We start from the raw sequence: 18484 nt of genomic DNA on the forward strand, positions 1-18484 counted from the left end.
TCACTTTTTCACAACGTACATCACTTGCAGAAACACTCTTTCTAATGAATGGGTATTCAGACTGTAAACGCTCATTGAATGTGCACTTTCTCTTTGACATCGTAAATAAATAGCCAAAACGCAATCAGAGCGAGTGACAATAACACACGAGAAGTAGTTAAGTCGAAGGCTGCTGATCAAACACTGCCACACTGCACTCGGCAATGACTCTGGCGAATCAAAGCTCAAGGGAGACACGTCTAATACGAGTACAGTGTGACGCAAGGGTACGGCACTCGACTCGTAGGCTTACACCATGAAGTTACCAGCTAGTGATATTGTAGAATTGGATATATCAGTACTATTCCATAAAAATGTGGGACATTTTGTAGAAAAAAGCAGGACAAACATAAAAAGAGAGGGACATTTGCTAACTTTAAAAAAAGGCGGGACAGATGTAAAAAAAGTGGGACTGTCCCGCCTAAAAGCGGGACTCTGGTCACATTATTATAAAACCTTATACAGTAAGTATACATTTACTCTCTCTCTCTCTCTCTCTCTCTCTCTCTCTCTCTCTCTCTCTCTCTCTCTCTCTCTCTCTCTCTCTCTCTCTCTCTCTCTCTCTCTCTCTCTCTCTCTCTCTCTCTCTCTCTCTCTCTCTCTCTCTCTCTCTCTCTCTCACACACACACACACACACACACACACACACACACGATATGTAACGCTCACCCTCTTCTACCCTCTTTGATCATATGTAAAAGTTTCACTTTTCACTGATGGTCATCATCTTCCTCTTCCTCTTGGGCTCACTAGAGGAAGCTTAGGCGGCATTGTAAGGGCTTACCGAATCACTACCTACACAAAAAAAGTTATCGCGAACACAAACTAAGATAAAGTAAGCGAGACAGTCTACGGCGTGGACGAGACTGGCAAGATACAACCAAGGCCCATGGAATAGAAGGTCGACCTGCGAGGCATTCAAAATGGGTCTAATATGTGCATCTGTGGCATCAGCGGGTTCACAAGTGGTCTGAGTGGAGACGCTGGTTCAGTTAGTAAGCTGCCTGATAGGTGTTCACGTGCTTCTCTCTCTCCCATTCTCTCTGTTCCACTCCAACATCGGTCACAATGCCGCATTGTGCAGTGCGTGACTGTTTTAATTATTTCCGACTGACATCAGAAAGTTAATTCTACTTCTGTATTTTTGTAGTGAGTCATATCGGCCTTATTTGGACAAGTAGCTTAACTGAACCTCATCTTTAATTCATCCACTTTCAAATAGTTTCGGACAGGATCATCAGTGGAAGTCACTAGAGCTCGCTGTGATACAGCGAGGCAGCTTGTCAGTCGCGGCGAGTTGGGTAGTTCAGCGAATCAGCACAGCGAATCCACTGGTACAGCGAGTCGACTCGCCCTGTCCTCTATATAAGGAGCGTCATCTCAGCGGGCCCCTCAGTTCAACAGACTGAAGAGTAGGACCACTAAAAAAGAAAGGGAGGCAAAGGTTTCGCCTGCGTAATGGGAGGTGGTGGAGACATGAGGCCAATATGACTCACTACGGAAATACAGAAGTAGAATTAACTTTCTGACGTCAGTCGGAAATACTTCTGTTTTCCTACGTTTCATCATATCGGCCTCATTTGGACAAGTAGCCTAAATAATTTCAGACCCCGCCTTTGCCAAGATATTCCATATATTGAAACCACTTGGGAGGAGGAGCAGGCGAAGTGATGAAAGTGGATAAATTGGAGGAAGACAAGTAGACTGGTGTAAAGGTTTGTAATAAGGCAGATAATGCATACTAGATATCCCATTGACAAAAATATATTTTGTTCCTCAGCGAAAACATAACTCACACCTGGTAGTTATTAGGTAACCAAATACCTCTTTGTTCCCCAGAAATTAACATCCTCAAAACATAAATCACACATGGAAGTTAGTAGGTAACAAAATTCCTACTTGTTGCACAAAATTCAACATCCGCAAAAACATAAACCATACATGGTAGTTTTTAGGAGATAGTTCGTCCTGCGACAAAGTGTTTTACCCTTGTGTTGCTGGGGCAGAATAAGTACTTATTTACAATTACATTAGGGCTGTATCAGAAGCCATTTTTTATAATAGTTCCTGGATCCTCTTGTCGAGCGAAGGCAATGGAATGACCGAATTTTCTGATGTCGTGACCGGCCGGGTTGGTGGCACTGGTGTCAGCTAGCTTGATGGCTTTCACAAGCCAGTAAGATAGTCTTCCTGCCTTCAGGGGCTTGAAGGACGAGGGGTGCATGAAGATGAATCCTTGATGAGGTTCCCCTGCCGTTCTTTTGAGGAAGGCATTCAAGGCTTCCCAAGGACAGAGTGGAGTGAGATGTAGCACTGGAAAGGAGATGGCTGGTGCCGACTCGTGATTAATGTTTTGATTCTTGAAAAGAAAGGATCTTTAAACAAGGAGGGTGACCTGGCCGTTGGCGACAGCGATACCATCCCTTCTGGTGGGGGCTATTTCAGAGGCTCTGTTGCCGGTGGCTAGGGCCGTAAGGAATAGGGCTTTTAGAAGAAGTTTCTCCGTAGAGGCTTCTGGAGGGTCAAATTCCGGCCGAGAGAAAGTTTCCAGGGCTTTATCAATGGACCATGTGGGAACTTTTTTGACAGGAGGCAGTCTCCGAAGGAACTGACTCTTAGCCAGTAGTGAGAAGGATCGATGTGACATGTTGACACCGAAGGCTAACTGTAAAGGAAACGCGAAGGCATTCCTGTAGTTCATAATGGTACGAGGGGAGAGATTTTTTACCTCATCTAAGAAAATTAAAAACCGGAGTATGACGTCCTCTGTTATGTCCGAAGTGTCAGTCAGGAGCCACTGTTGGAAAGCCTTCCAATTTGACTGAGCTTGGCGTGTGGTTGAAGCACGGTAAGCTGATATGAGATAAGAGGCTATGTCATCATCATGTTGAGCCATTAGGGCTGCCTTTAAAAATTGAAGGCGGTCCATTCCTCTAATGCTGGCCACCCATTCCTCTCGGGATCAACGAGGTTGAGTGGCATCAGGTCTGTTTACTTGTTCAGTATATAGCTGAACCAAGGCTCCGTTGGGTACCATGGAAGTATTATCACTCCGTGATGATGGTAAGTCTGCAGTTTTTCGAGGACCAGAGGAAGTAGCCACTTTGATGGAAAGATATAAATCTGTTCCCATCTGTTCCAGTCTTGGGCTAACGCATTTGAGGTGAGAGCTTCCGGGTCTGGATAAGGGGAGATGTACAGGGGTAGTTTCTTGTTCTTGTTCGTTGGCATTAAATCTATTTCTAGAGGCCCTCTCCATGTCAGAATGTGCTTGAATATTTGTTCTGGGAGAGACCATTCGGTTGAGGTGATCGCTAGTTGGCTCAGGCTGTCTGCCCTTGAGTTTAAAAGGGTAGAGATCCTGAAAGCTTTGATGAAGAGTTTGCATGAACAGAGGTATCTGTTGAGATTTGAGATCTCTTTTAACAGCGAAGTTGACTTGCATCTTAACTTGTTTATGGCACATTGTGCTGCCTGATTGTCTATGAATAGATGGAGCTGGCAGTCTGTTAAGTTGAGGGACAGAATTGAGTGAAGGACTGCTCGAACTTCGAGACAGTTGATGTGTAGGGATGACTCGTTTGTATCCCAAATACCTGATGCCTGATGAGCAAGAGTGTGACCTCCCCATCCGAAAAGGGAAGCATCGGTCCATAGATGGATCATGTCTCCCAAGTGGTGGAAACGGTGTGAACTTACCAGTGTCTTGGGGAGTAACCACAGCTGAAGATGCTTGGCTAAGTCTGAAGGGAGCGGCTTCAGCGTGTCCCGGTGCAAGTGGTCTGAGAGCATCTGTGGGCGCAAGAGTGGTTGTAGCAAGGGTTGGTTGTGCCGCAGTATTTGGGTGGCAAAGGTGAGTTTGCTGAGGAGATGTTCCCATTGCCGGCACGAAACCTGATTTTGAGACAGGACGCGCTTGATGGCTGTAAGGATGGCCACTTGCTTGTTCTTTGGTAGTGCCCAGCGTCCGAGCAGGGGTAGCCATCGAACTCCTAGCCACTCTAGGTCTGTTGATGGTAGGAGGTGTGACTTTGGGATGTTGATGAGGAAGCCAAGGTCCCTCAGGAGATTAATTGTTGTGTTGACGGCCTTCGCTGTCAACTCGTAAGTTTTGTCCCAGATAACCCAGTCGTCGAGATAAGCGAGGACGTTGATTCCCTGTAGGTGTAGGAGGAAAGAGGCCATCGTAGGATGCGGGTGAAGATGTGAGGTGCCACATTGAGACCAAACGATAGGGCTTTGAAGAAATAGAGCTTTGTTCCGAAGGAGAAAGCAAGATACTTGTGCAAACATTGTCAGATGGGAACATGTAGGTAAGCATCCTGCAAGTCTATGGAAGCCATCCAGGCAGGAGGTTGTAGTGTTGCTGCCAGGCTTCGGTGGTTGTGCATGTGGAAGTATGGAGCGATAATATGGCTGTTGAGGGAGCTGAGGTCTATTATGAGATGGTTGCCTCCTGTTGATTTTGGAACCAGGAAAATCCTGGAGATGAAGCATGGTTGGGGAGGAACTTCGTATGCGGCACCTTTTAGCAAGAGTGCCTGGATCTCTAGATCCAGGTCTGGTAGAGCTGGAGAATTTAGTTTTGGGATCTGAAGAGGAGGAGGCTCTTTGAGCCATTTCCAGTGGAAACCCCGTTGTAGCATTTCAAGGGTAGCGCGAGGTGCCTTGCTCCAGCAGTGGGAGAACTGCTGGAGCCGCGCTCTCGGGCTTTCAGCAGGAAGAAGCGCCTTTTTTGAAGTTGGATGGGGGCTTCTTCAGTTGAGTTTTGTGACGACATGGGTCGAAGGAAGTATGTTGCTGTTTGTAAGGTGTCTTTCTGCCATGAGATCCTCTGCCACAAAAGGAATGGGAAGGTTTGGTGGAAGAGGCAGGGACTTGTGAGTTAACTTTGTGCCTGTAATGGGAAGGGCCATATCCTTGTGAGTGATAATAGCTCTGGCGATGTGAGTGGTCTTGTGGTCGAAAGGACTCTCAGTGAGAGCTGACGGCCCTTTGATGAGTTTTGGCAGGCTGTTGGGCAGTTCCAGAGGTGGATGGTACTGCTACTAGTGAGGGTTGAGGCGGTTGAGAGCGTCGGGGTTTGTCAGCATATACAAGTTGCGTCCTAGGTAGAGACTCCACCATGGCCACAGCCTCAGAGTGTAAGAGATGTTTGGAAGAGAGGGGTTCTTTATAAAGTAATGATCTCCTCAGTGATGTGTTGAATTGGTGACACATTGCTTCATTTTTTAGATGGAGCTGCCAAAAAAAGAGAGTTCTCTAAGGTTCGCATGAACCTCCCTTGCACACCCCTGTTGTGTGTGTAAAAGCCAGTGAGCATGGGCGGTGAGCTCCTCTCAGGCTTCTTTAGAGAGCAGATCTCCGTTTTTTTTCCAAGAAGAATTCAGCTGACTGGTAGGCAATATGGAGACACGTATGAGTGCTGAGATGCTTGAGGGTGTCTCTCTTTAAGAGATGCTGAGGAGCCATGGATTCAAGAGTTGTACCCCGGAGCATGGTGAGTAGCTGTGCCGAGCAGCCATGCCGAGTAGCGCGTAATGTAGCTGATTGACTAGCCAGCTGAGCGAGCTTAACTAATTAGCTACTCAGCGGACTCATAGATCTCAGCTACCCAGCGAGCCCACCAAGCGGTAAAATATTTCCGCTTGTCGCCAGGAAGAACAGGTATAGGTGTTTAGCTACTCTGTATAAAGAAGCTGTCGGTGGTGATGATCATCGAGTCGAGCTTCCTAGGGAGCCCAGCTACTCAGCGAGAACAGCTACTCAGCGAGTAAGGTAAAAACGCTATTAACCAGGAATAGCTAAAGTAGGAGCACGATAGGTGTGCTGGCAAGCTCTACAGGAGCTTGCCTTCCCAGGGCACGACCTTGGGAAGTGAGTTCTTTACCTTACAGGAGCTCCACTTGGGGTCTGTCTCCTACTGAGGTCAGTTTTGAACTGAGGGGCCGCTGAGATGACGCTCCTTATATAGAGGACAGGGCGAGTCGACTCGCTGTACCAGTGGATTCGCTGTGCCGATTCGCAGAAATACCCAACTCGCCGAGACTAACAAGCTGCCTCGCTGTGTCACAGCGAGCTCTAGTGACTTCCACTGATGATCCTGTCTGAAACTATTTGAAAGTGGATAAATTAAAGATGAGGTTCAGTTAAGCTACTTGTACAAATGAGGCCAATATGACGAAACATAGGAAAACAGAAGTATTAGTAGTATATAATGTGTAGTATATGATAAATGAAAACCATCATTTTGTTTTTTCTGGTAATTTTGCACCTTAAGACATTAGTAAATTTCTGATGTTTAGTTACTGAGAAGTAAATTTCTGATGTCTAGTTATTGAGAGGTCCCCATTCAGTTACTTGTGTAGATATAAATTGCCTGTTATATATGTAACGTAAAAATTAAATAATAATATTAATAATAATAATAATAATAATAATAATAATGATAATAATATAATAATAATAATGAAGACAGCAACACTATATTAGTATTAATAATAATAAGAGCAAAAGCTTAATAATAGTAATAATAATAATAATAATAATAATAATAATCAATAACAGCAAGAGTATTGAGATCATTAATATTATAATGATACAATTGTCAAAGAGAGAGAGAGAGAGAGAGAGAGCTCTGACAGTTGAGAGAGAGAGAGAGAGAGAGAGAGACTTGCTGGCAAGTAGAGGGTGTGGGGCGGTAATAGGAGGCACAGAAGCCTTCACGAAACTTGTCACCTGTACCAGGTAAGTATGATTTGTTCAGGAGGCAGAGGGAGAGCGTGATGTTTCCGTGCAAGAAAGACACGTCCTGGGAGGAAGCTCCCCTGTTGGTGAACCCGCTGACGTCACTAGCCCAGCTCTTTTTCCCTTAGAGCTGTGTGTAGGTTGACCTTCTATTTTATGGGCCTTGGATACAACAAGGGAAGATGTTGGGTGAGGCTGCATATGTATACGAACAATACATGTACAGTGCTTCTCTCTGCAACTTTATCTCATGTTTCCTTTCCGACCGCTCTATTGCTGCTGTGGTAGACGGCTACTATTCTTCTCCTAAACCTATTAATAGTGGTGTTCCGCAGGGTTCTGTTTTGTCACCCACTCTCTTTCTATTATTCATTAATGACCTTAACCAAACATCTTGCCCTATCCACTCCTAAGCTGATGATACCACCCTACATCTTTCCACGTTCTTTCAGAGACGTCCAACCCTTCAGGAAATTAACAGATCACGCGGGGACGCCACGGAACGCCTGACTTCCGATCTTTCTAAAATTTCTGATTGGGTCAGAGAAAATCTAGTAGTTTTCAATGCCTCAAAAACTCAATTCCTCCATCTATCAACTCGACACAACCTTCCAGACAACTATTCCCTCTTTTTCAATGACACTCAACTGTCTCCCTCTTCTACAATGAATATCCTCGGTCTGTCCTTTGCTCATAATCTTAACTGGAAACTTCACATCTCATCTCTTGCTAAAACAGCTTCTATGAAATTAGGTGTTCTGAGGCGTCTCCGCCAGTTTTTTCTCGCCCCTCCAACTGCTTACTCTGTATAAGGGCCTTATCCGTCCCTGTATGGAGTACTCTTCGCATGTTTGGGGGGGGGTTCCAGTCACACAGCTTTGCTTGATAGGGTGGAATCGAAAGCTCTTCGTCTCATCAACTCCCCTCCTCTGACTAACTGTCTTCAGTCTCTTTCTCACCACCGAAATGTTGCATCCCTTTCTATATTTTATCGCTATTTTCATGGTAACTGTTCTACTGATCTTGCTAACTGTATGCCTCCCCTCCTCCTGCAGCCACGCTGCACAAGGCTTTCTTCTTCCTCTCATCCCTATTCTGTCCAACTGCCTAATGCAATAGTTAACCAGTACGCTCAATCATTCATCCCTTTCACTGGTAAACTCTGGAACTCCCTCCCTGCATCTGTATTTCCGAATTCCTACAACTTGTCTTCTTTAAACAGGGAGGTATCGAGGCATTTGCTCCCCTAATTCTGGCTGACGGTTTTGGCACTTTTGTACTCTTTGGAGAGCCAGCGCTCAAGTGGGCTTTTTTCTAACTTTCTTTTTTTTGCCCTTGGCTAGCCCTCTTCCCTCCGTAAAAAAAAAAAAAAAAAAAAAAGTAGATTGTCGTCATTATTACACACCAACTTACTGAATTATTGTACATACAGCATTAATAAGTAATGCCACAGACCCCGTGATATAGCAAAAAATCCGCAGAACGTATCTACGAGTATGTATAAAAACCGTGAAACAGTGAAGCCGTGAAAGTCGAACTGCGAAATAGCGCGGGAACACTAAATGAAATTGCCTGTGCCACTAATGGGCAGAAGTTTAAAAGTGCTCCCCACTTATACTCTTCAAGTATGCCTACAGGAGCTGTAGGCCATAAAAAAAAAAAAAATAAATAAATAAATAAAAAATAAAAGTTGAAATTAAGGATAGAACTATATGTACAATATATGCAGTGAAATGAAGCGAAGGATATTGAATAACACTTGTCAGTCTATTCAAGAGAGATATCACAGACTGTGAGATGAGTAAAATTTATGAAAATCAGTGAGTAATATGCAATGTTGAAATGCATTAATATGAGTTTCTGTTCTTGATTACTGCATATCAATAAAGATCATTAGGTAAATAAATTTTTTTTATAATGTCAGTCTTAAAAAATCATTATCCTACTGTAATATGCAGATTAATTTAACATGTACTTTGCATAAAGATGCAGAACATATGTCTGTATGAGAGGATTATGAATTTAAGGCTAAAAATTTAGAAGAGATGTATTTAACAAATTCCTTACTCTGATAAGTTTTTAAATAATTTCTTTATGTTTTTTTTTCTTTGCATGACTATAAAATTGGGTTTTTGGTAAAAAATAAAATAAAATATTTCAGTGTCATTTGGCCTTTAATGTAACAGGTACACATGTTATGCAATACAGACATAGATCATTAGACATTCAGATATAGACTGAGTGAAGCAACAATAACTGTTCTACATACTGAACCAATGTAATTTACCTTAAACATCCAAGTAAGGTTTTAAGTCAGTTTGAGGCACCATCAAGGAATGTATAGTCCTTAGATTTTTTCTAGACAGTTTTTCACATGAAATTGAAGAATTGTACTGTGTATGTGTATGAATGTAACAATATCTATGATTTCAGATGATTCTGAAGACAGTTTAGCTCTTTTGTCAAAATGATACCAAATTTCATCAGTAAATTGATTCCAGAGAAGAATGATAATGAAGATATATCTTATCAAAATTTTTTAGTAGAATTTAGCTGTTAATCTTAATAAGAAAATACATATATTGTGATAAGTGATATTATATGTTAAAAATGGACAGTAGCACACTGCATCTTGATAAATCTGCCTGATTTTTTTATAATCTGGGATTTTGTGTGGCACTGTAGTACTCAAACAAAGATGATATGTCATTAGATATGTGACAGACAACTACTTACATAATGAAGGTTGGAGAAAATAGATGAAAATAAGTATATTGATATATTTAGATGTGCACACTATTATTTACTCATCCCCTGAATCTTTTAGATACAAATAATACACAACAACACAGAGATTCACAAAACTACTTTTTTATATATGAGTTAGGACAAATTTTATCTAATCTTATAAATACTAATAACTAACATTTTGGTACAATCATTCACCCATCCTCAGGAAAGCAGCATTGTGCAATTGAAGGTGGTGGAAACACTTGTTTTCTTTACTTATGTGAGCTGTAAAATTTCAGGTTGTTAGGAAGTGTATATATGCACCTGCTGTAAATAATATATTTTTGTTCACAATACGTACAATATGATATTACAATCTCTCATGTTTGAATATAATCAACAGGTTATTTTACATTTTTTAATAGAATTCTGATTATATATATATATATATATATATATATATATATATATATATATATATATATATATATATATATATATATATATATATATATATATATATATATATATATATATATATATATATATATACAACAGAGATATATCAGCATGTCTTGCCTGACTGCCTCCTTAAAATAAGGTGGTTCTCAGTATGATATATGGATGTGTAAGTAGACAGTCTTTATTATTTAAGAAGATGCCTATGTAAATTTCATGATGTTGCTAGTACATGTCTATTAAAAAAAAACATTGTAATTTTCAAAGAATGGAATATATGGTAATCACTGTGCATTGATAGGTGAATGATTGGATATGTGTATTTCATATATTTTGCATGTGTTTTCATTGCAAATATAGTTTCATATATAGGCAGCATTACATATACCTACCTTTATTGTGGGATTATTATTATTTTTTCAAAATGATAATACACCTTTCATTTAGAGTAAAGAGAACCAGCACAAAATTAGCAATTATGAATTAAACTGACTCTGTTCAGAATCTGAGGTAAGTATAGAAAGAAATCCTTGCAAAATTTAGTCAATATTTTATGTAAAAATGAAGTTAAAAGAGTTGCTACTTTTTAATTGAATAATCAGTTGAAGAAAATGCTTTCAGAAAAAAAAAAGCAAATTTAAGAAAATGTTTAAAAGATAGAAGTAATGATGAATACGGTTTGGCTCTGTATTCCTTGAAGAATGGAAATTATACCATTAGGCGCCACAACAGCTAAGGTCATATGGCACTGCTAGGCCAAGTTAACGGAAGAATGCTACATTTCCCACTGGGCAACTAGGCAAGGATTCGAACCTGGGGCTGCCTAGACCGGAGGCCCGAACACGAGCTGTCTTAAACAACTACGCCATCCAGCCCCCTTTGTATTCCTTGAGCCTTGTGTGTCACGTACTTGGCTTGTTGTATTCAAATCAATTAATTTCTCCCTACTCATCTAATCTGCTCATAGTAGAGCTCAATGAAGCTTGTAAAAATCATCACAGACCTTGCATATGGTGGTAGTGGTGGTTATGGTTAACAGGAACAATATACAGTGATATTATTGATGACATGCATTTTTAAAAAGCTGAATCCTGTTCATGGATGGTAATGAATTCTATCATTCAGTAACATCAGCTTCAAGATAGCTGATACTTCTTACAAAATTGTTCAACCACTGTATGTCTCTGCACCATGCCATTGATAATTAAACCACGGTTATACCACCACAAACTAATAGTATATCTTCAACTATTGTTACACCACAGCTTTTATTTTGCTAAACCACAAACTAGTACATATGTTGCTATGCCAAAGACTAAAATGTTATCTAAAAATCTTTACACCACAAATGGCATATGCTGTCACTTCTCAAACACATGCAGCACCACATTAACAAATTCATTCAGAGACCATGAGCCTGCTCACAGACTGGTGTCATGTCACACACTCTCAGCCACACTATAAAAGATGGCCACACCAGAGATTTATAAAGAACTGTTTAAACATATACATATTAGCTTCATCACAGACCATGTCAAGGCACAGCACCCACCTTAACAAAAAGAGGATAGGATGGCTGTTACATTAAATTAATTGTGATAATATGTCAGTTTATTGCATATTAACTTCTTGTAAAAAAAAACATTGTGTATTATTGAGATGAAAGATTTCAAAACATCTGTTAGCATGAATTGATAACATTATAAAAAAGGAGATCAGCTTACATAGTAAGAGGAAGGAGCTTGCTGAATGATAATGCAAAACAATGGCATAAATTTAGGTATAACTCTTAATTACCTTTGTTTTCATATTGATATATGAACAATAATGTTTGTTATTGGCAAAAATGTATAGTACTTAAATAATGAGTGGAAATTAATGCATTGGAAGAAAATATTAAGAAAAATCTTTATTTTTTTTTATATATCAAATAGAATTTGAGTACATGAAAATTATTCTTGTGATCAAAATAGCTCAATGGCTTATCTGAAAGACATTGAAAGTTTTACAGAGCTGAAAATATTATGAAATTTTAGCTCACACTGAAGATAATTCTATGTCAAGAGACACTGAGGTGACTGACATCATCTTTCTCATTACCAGTGAATAAATCATGAGCAAACTATCATAGTTTCTTGAGAGTAAAACTCAGCACTGATTTGGAATAAAACTTAATTGGAATCTGATTTCTTTGTGTGATTTTTATTAGAATTTTAGAAGAGGGACAGTGAGTGGAGAGTGATTATTAAAAGTATTACTCCAAGTTAAATGAATCAGAGAAATCTTTTGAACAGAAAAGTGTAATGGTGCCAGCCAAAAAGTTTATGATATAAAAAAATTTTCCATTAACTTCCTTGAATTCTTTGAAATTATTCAAATGTATTCAAAATTTAAGTTAAAAGGCAAAAAATTCACAACCAAAAGCTGTTATAAAACTGAACAGCAGTAATTCAGAATACCTGGGCGTTTTGGCTGTGCATAAATTCTTGCTCGACGGGACAAGGATATTGCCTGTGATGGGTGGGCTCTCTGGTGTGGCTTTGGTCTAAACATAGGCAGGGGATGGTGTGGCCTCAAGTGGTGTGGCCATGAGTGTTGTGGGCTGGGGAGATATGACCTTGTGTAGGGCAGTGAGGGATGAGGTGACGATGTATATTGAGGTCCTTGGTGGTGTGGCCTTGAGTTTCGTGGCCATGCTTGCAGTGGTGGTAGGTGATGAGGATGGGGTTTGTTGAAGCCCTGCACATCTAATTGGCGTTGACTGCCAACATCTCTAGGCTGACTGCCCCACTGATTGAGGACCGATGCTCTGACAAGAACTGGGTGTACTTGTCTGAAATAGTAAGGAAAGTGTTATGTGCTATCATGTTCATAGTACACACACACACACACACACACACACACACACACACACACACACACACACACACACACACAACTCGAAAGATGAATCAGACTTCACAGGATTTCAAGGAATAATGGAGAAGAGCGTTTATGTCAAGAAAATTCTGGAGTTGGAAGGTAAAATTGAAAAACTGTTTGAAAAGTATGGGGGCCTGGAAACGAGTTATGACAATGTACTGAAAGAGTGCGCTGAAATGAAGACAGAAAATGCAATATTGAAAGAGGAAGTTAAGTTAATTAAAGTGAATTGCGACAAATGTGGAGAATCTTTAGGAAAAGTGATGGAGAAGCAAGCTGAATGGAAAAAAAGTCAGGAAGTGGAAAGAAAGGAGGTAAATTACAAAGTTGCAAGTCTGGAAAAAAAAATCAAAGAGTCTGGTGAGAAAACTTTGGGCCTTGCTGAAATTATAGATCAACAGATCATAGAAGAGAAGATTGCTGAGAAAGTTGTGAAGGTCATTAAGTCAAATGAGACACTGGTGAGGGAAACTGTAGACAAAAAGAGATGTGTGGTGATATTTGGTGTGGAGGAGGATAAGACACCGAGTAAAATGGAGAGAGAGAAAAACATAAAAAAGGTGATAAATAATATCATTGCAGGAGGAGGGAAAAGACCTAGTACAAGAAATAGAGGACTTCCATAGAATTGGAAAGTTCACAGGAGAAGGTATGAGGCCAATAAGAATCAAACTTAAGTCACAAAAGGATGTAGATGAATTGGTGGAGAAGTCATGGAGGTTAGCCCAGCAGGATCTCGGTGAAAAGGAAAGAGAAATGTTAAATGAGTTGAGAAAGGAGGCTTTGAAAAAAAATGAAGAGAGGACAGAAGAGGAGAAGAAAGAGTTTTTCTGGAGAATCTTGGATATGAGACTGAGGAAGTGGTTCATAACCCAGAAAAGTACAGTAAGAAAGGACTAAAGAAACTTACATATGAGCGGAATGTAATGTATTCCAACATAAATGGAGTGATATCAGGGATTTTAGAACTCAACGATTACTTGAGGGACAAGAACCCAGATATTGTGGGTCTTACTGAAACAAAACTGAGAGAGGAGAAGACCTGATGATGGTTGGAGAAGGAAATATAATGTTTGGAAAAGAAATAGAGTAGGTAAGATGGGAGGAGGAGTGATGTTGCTGGTTAAAAAGATATAAAGGTGGATCAAGTGAAAAAGGTATGGGAAAGGCAGAAGTGCTAAAGATCAGAGCAGAAACTAATGAAGGAAAAAGAGGCACTACATAGTGGTGTACGTACCACCTAAGACAAATGCATGGTCAGTACAGGAATATGAAGAAATGATAAGTGATACAGGAACATGTCTGGAAGAAATGTTGGGTGGCTGTGAACGAACTATAATGATGGGAGATTTTAATTGTAAAGAGGTGTGTTGGGAGGACTGGTCAATGGAAGGATCAGAGACAACATGGGGAAATACACTATTGACACTGGCAATGGAAAATGTGTTAACTCAGTGGGTCAAAGAAGATACTAGGTTTGGAGGAGAGGGAGCATCGTCAAGACTGGACTTGGTCTTTAGTACAGAGCCAATGGTCATTGAGGAGATGAGGGTGGAGTGCCCTTTAGCAAAGAGTGATCATGCAGTTTTGGAGTTCAAGGTGATAGATGAAGAGAAATCTAGAAGAAATGAAGAATATAAAGTGGGAAGATGGAATTATGCCAAGACAGATTTTGGAAACCTAAAGAAATTCTTTCAAGAGACAAATTGGATGAAATTCAAGAGTGCTAAGGAGCAAATGAAAAGTGGAAGGAATTTATAAAAATATACAAAGAAGGTGAGAAAAATTTGTACCAATAAGACAACATAGAGAAGTTGGAAAGCAGGACTGGTTTAACGATAGATGTGAAAAGGCTAGAACAAGAAAAGAGGATGCATGGAAGAGGTGGAGAAGGAAAAGACGGATTAAGCAGTGGGAAAGTTACAAAAGAGCAAGAAATGAATATGTGTTGATTAGAAGAGAAGAAAGAAAGAAACAAGAAAAGGATATAATTGATAAATGTAAAGACCAACCAAGGCTTTTTACAGACATGTGAACAACAACATCAAAAATAGAGAAAGTATTGAAAGTTTAGAAGTAAATGGAGTATGCAGTGAGGATCCCAGGAAATGGCAGAGGCTATGAATGGATGCTTTCGGAAGGTATTCACAAAGGAGACTGCTTTTGACAAACCACTGGTAATGGAACAGAAAGGGATTATGAAGGAGTTTCAAGTAACTGTGGAGGAGATCAAGAATATGATGGGGAGTTTAGAAGTGAGAAAAGCTGTGGGACCTGATGGGGTATCAGGATGGATTTTAAGAGAATGCAGGAGCAACTGGCAGAAAAAGTTTGTGAAGTAATTGATGCCTCATTAAGGGAAGGTGTAGTGCCCCAAGACTGGAAAAGAGCTAACATTGTCCCAATTTATAAATCAGGTAACAAGAGAGACCCATTGAACTATAGACCAGTGTCACTTACAAGTGTGGTAGCTAAGATGTGTGAGAGGGTGGTGAAGAATAGATGGACAGACTTCTTGGAGAAAAATGACATACTTTGTGAGTGTCAATTTGGTTTTAGAAAAGGGCGTTCATGCACGACAAACCTGATATGTTACTATTCGAGGGTGATAGATGTAATACAGGAAAGAGATGGTTGGGCTGATGGAATATATCTGGATTTAAAAAGGCCTTTGATAAGGTACCACACCAGAGACTGATCTGGAAACTTGAAATGGTAGGAGGAGTGCATGGCAGTTTACTAAAATGGATGGAAGACTTTTGGTAGGAAGAGAAATGAGAACAATAATTAAGGACAGACCATCAGAATGGGGCTTGGTGGAGAGTGGAGTTCCACAGGGATCAGTGTTGGCACCAGTAATGTTTGCGGTCTACATAAATGACATGGTGGATGGGGTGTCCAGTTATGTGAGCCTATTTGCAGACGATGCAAAATTGTTAAGAAAAGTGAGATGTGACAAAGATTGCGAACTACTCCAGGAAGACTTGGACAGAATATGGAAATGGAGCTGTACATGGCAAATGGAGTTCAACACGACAAAATGCAAGAAAATAGAGTTTGGCAAGAGTGAAAGAAGAATCAGGAGTATGTACAAGATAGGAAATGAAGACATAAAACCAGTCATGAAGAAAAAGACCTTGGGGTGACAATTACCAATGACCTATCGCCAGAGAGACATATAAACAAAATAATTGGAGAAGTATTGAACTTATTGAGGAACATAAGAGTGGCGTTCAGATATTTAGATGAAGAAATGATGAAGAAAATAATTACTGCAATGATAAGACCAAGGCTTGAATATGCAACAATACAGTGGGCTCCGAACTTAAAGAAACACATAAGGAAACTAGAGAAAGTACAGAGGGCTGCAACAAAAATGGTGCCTGACTTAAGAGATTTGACTTATGAAGACAGACTGAACAGAATGCAACTTCCGACCCTGGAAAACAGAAGAGAAAGGGGAGACCTGATAGCAATATACAGAGTGATGATTGGCATGGAAAAATGGATAGGGAAGATCTGTGTATGTGGAATGAAAGAATGTCGAGAGGGCATGGGAAAAAACTAAAAATGGCCACTTATAGGAGAGATGTGAAAAAATATAGCTTCCCTCATAGAAGGGTGGAAGCATGGAATTGTTTAGACGTGGAAGTGGTCAACGCAAGGAATATTCATGATTTTAAGAAAAAGCTGGACATTAGTAGATATGGAGACGGGACAGTACGAGCATAGCTCTTTTCCCGTATGTTACAATTAGGTAAATACAATTAGGTAAATACACACACACACACACGCACACACTGAGGAAGCTGGGGCTGACCACACTAGAAGAGAGAAGAATAAGAGGAGACATGATAACTATGTATAAATTGGTGAACAAGATTGACATACTGGACAGAGAATTGATAAAGGTGACCGCGCAAGTAATTACTTCCCCGAGGACATGGAAAAAAACTAATAAAGGACATCTGTCTAAATGACGTGAGAAAGTACTGTTTCCCGCATCGTAGTATTGATAAGTGGAATAAACTGAGCAATGATGTCATTGATGCGGTGTGTGTCAATCAGATGAAAGAGAGATATGACAGGAGTGGACAAGGAGACAGGACACAGAGAGATTAGCTCGGGCCCTGTAATACACAAATAGGTAAATACACACACACACACACACACATCACAAGAGAAGGTATGAGGCCAATAAGAATCAAACTTAAGTCACAAAAGGATGTAGATGAATTGGTGGAGAAGTCATGGAGGCTAGCCCAGCAGGAAACAACAAGGAAGATTTGGTTGAGAAGAGATCTCGGTGAAAAGGAAAGAGAAATGTTAAATGAGTTGAGAAAGGAGGCTTTGAAAAAAAATGAAGAGAGGACAGAAGAGGAGAAGAAAGAGTTTTTCTGGAGAATCTTGGATATGAGACTGAGGAAGTGGTTCATAACCCAGAAAAGTACAGCAAGAAAGGACTAAAGAAACTTACATATGAGCGAAATGTAATGTATTCCAACATAAATGGAGTGATATCGGGATTTTAGAACTCAACGATTACTTGAGGACAAGAACCCAGATATTGTGGGTCTTACTGAAACAAAACTGAGAGAGGAGAAGACCTGATGATGGTTGGAGAAGGAAATATAATGTTTGGAAAAGAAATAGAGTAGGTAAGATGGGAGGAGGAGTGATGTTGCTGGTTAAAAAGATATAAAGGTGGATCAAGTGAAAAAGGTATGGGAAAGGCAGAAGTGCTAAAGATCAGAGCAGAAACTAATGAAGGAAAAAGAGGCACTACATAGTGGTGTACGTACCACCTAAGACAAATGCATGGTCAGTACAGGAATATGAAGAAATGATAAGTGATACAGGAACATGTCTGGAAGAAATGTTGGGTGGCTGTGAACGAACTATAATGATGGGAGATTTTAATTGTAAAGAGGTGTGTTGGGAGGACTGGTCAATGGAAGGATCAGAGACAACATGGGGAAATACACTATTGACACTGGCAATGGAAAATGTGTTAACTCAGTGGGTCAAAGAAGATACTAGGTTTGGAGGAGAGGGAGCATCGTCAAGACTGGACTTGGTCTTTAGTACAGAGCCAATGGTCATTGAGGAGATGAGGGTGGAGTGCCCTTTAGCAAAGAGTGATCATGCAGTTTTGGAGTTCAAGGTGATAGACGAAGAGAAATCTAGAAGAAATGAAGAATATAAAGTGGGAAGATGGAATTATGCCAAGACAGATTTTGGAAACCTAAAGAAATTCTTTCAAGAGACAAATTGGATGAAATTCAAGAGTGCTAAGGAGCAAATGAAAAGTGGAAGGAATTTATAAAAATATACAAAGAAGGTGAGAAAAATTTGTACCAATAAGACAACATAGAGAAGTTGGAAAGCAGGACTGGTTTAACGATAGATGTGAAAAGGCTAGAACAAGAAAAGAGGATGCATGGAAGAGGTGGAGAAGGAAAAGATGGATTAAGCAGTGGGAAAGTTACAAAAGAGCAAGAAATGAATATGTGTTGATTAGAAGAGAAGAAAGAAAGAAACAAGAAAAGGATATAATTGATAAATGTAAAGACCAACCAAGGCTTT

At 40.1% G+C, this 18484-nt stretch overlaps 2 protein-coding genes across 8 annotated transcripts in view; both read right to left on the reverse strand.

Annotated features, from left to right (window-relative positions):
• Positions 1 to 3031: 3031 nt before the first annotated feature.
• On the reverse strand, positions 3032 to 4225 carry LOC123514137. Its single transcript, XM_045271784.1, has one exon. It carries the CDS (start codon positions 4223 to 4225, stop codon positions 3032 to 3034), a length of 1194 nt encoding a protein of 397 aa, XP_045127719.1.
• A 5804-nt stretch (positions 4226 to 10029) lies between these two features.
• The window catches only part of LOC123513850 (serine/arginine repetitive matrix protein 2-like), a 146395-nt gene continuing 137940 nt past the window's right edge, over positions 10030 to 18484 (reverse strand). For 4 of the 7 annotated variants that reach the window (XM_045271265.1, XM_045271261.1, XM_045271262.1 and 1 more), the window contains one exon: positions 12575 to 12809. In XM_045271265.1, coding sequence (XP_045127200.1) covers positions 12724 to 12809 — 86 coding nt within the window. In that variant the 3' untranslated portion in view covers positions 12575 to 12723. Of the gene's footprint in view, positions 12810 to 18484 lie in introns of all 7 variants that reach the window. The other 3 variants (XR_006677463.1, XR_006677462.1, XM_045271263.1) reach the window with 2 other exon arrangements.

This window comes from Portunus trituberculatus, chromosome 37 (genome assembly GCF_017591435.1).
Source record: "Portunus trituberculatus isolate SZX2019 chromosome 37, ASM1759143v1, whole genome shotgun sequence".
NCBI classification, from domain to species: domain Eukaryota; kingdom Metazoa; phylum Arthropoda; class Malacostraca; order Decapoda; family Portunidae; genus Portunus; species Portunus trituberculatus.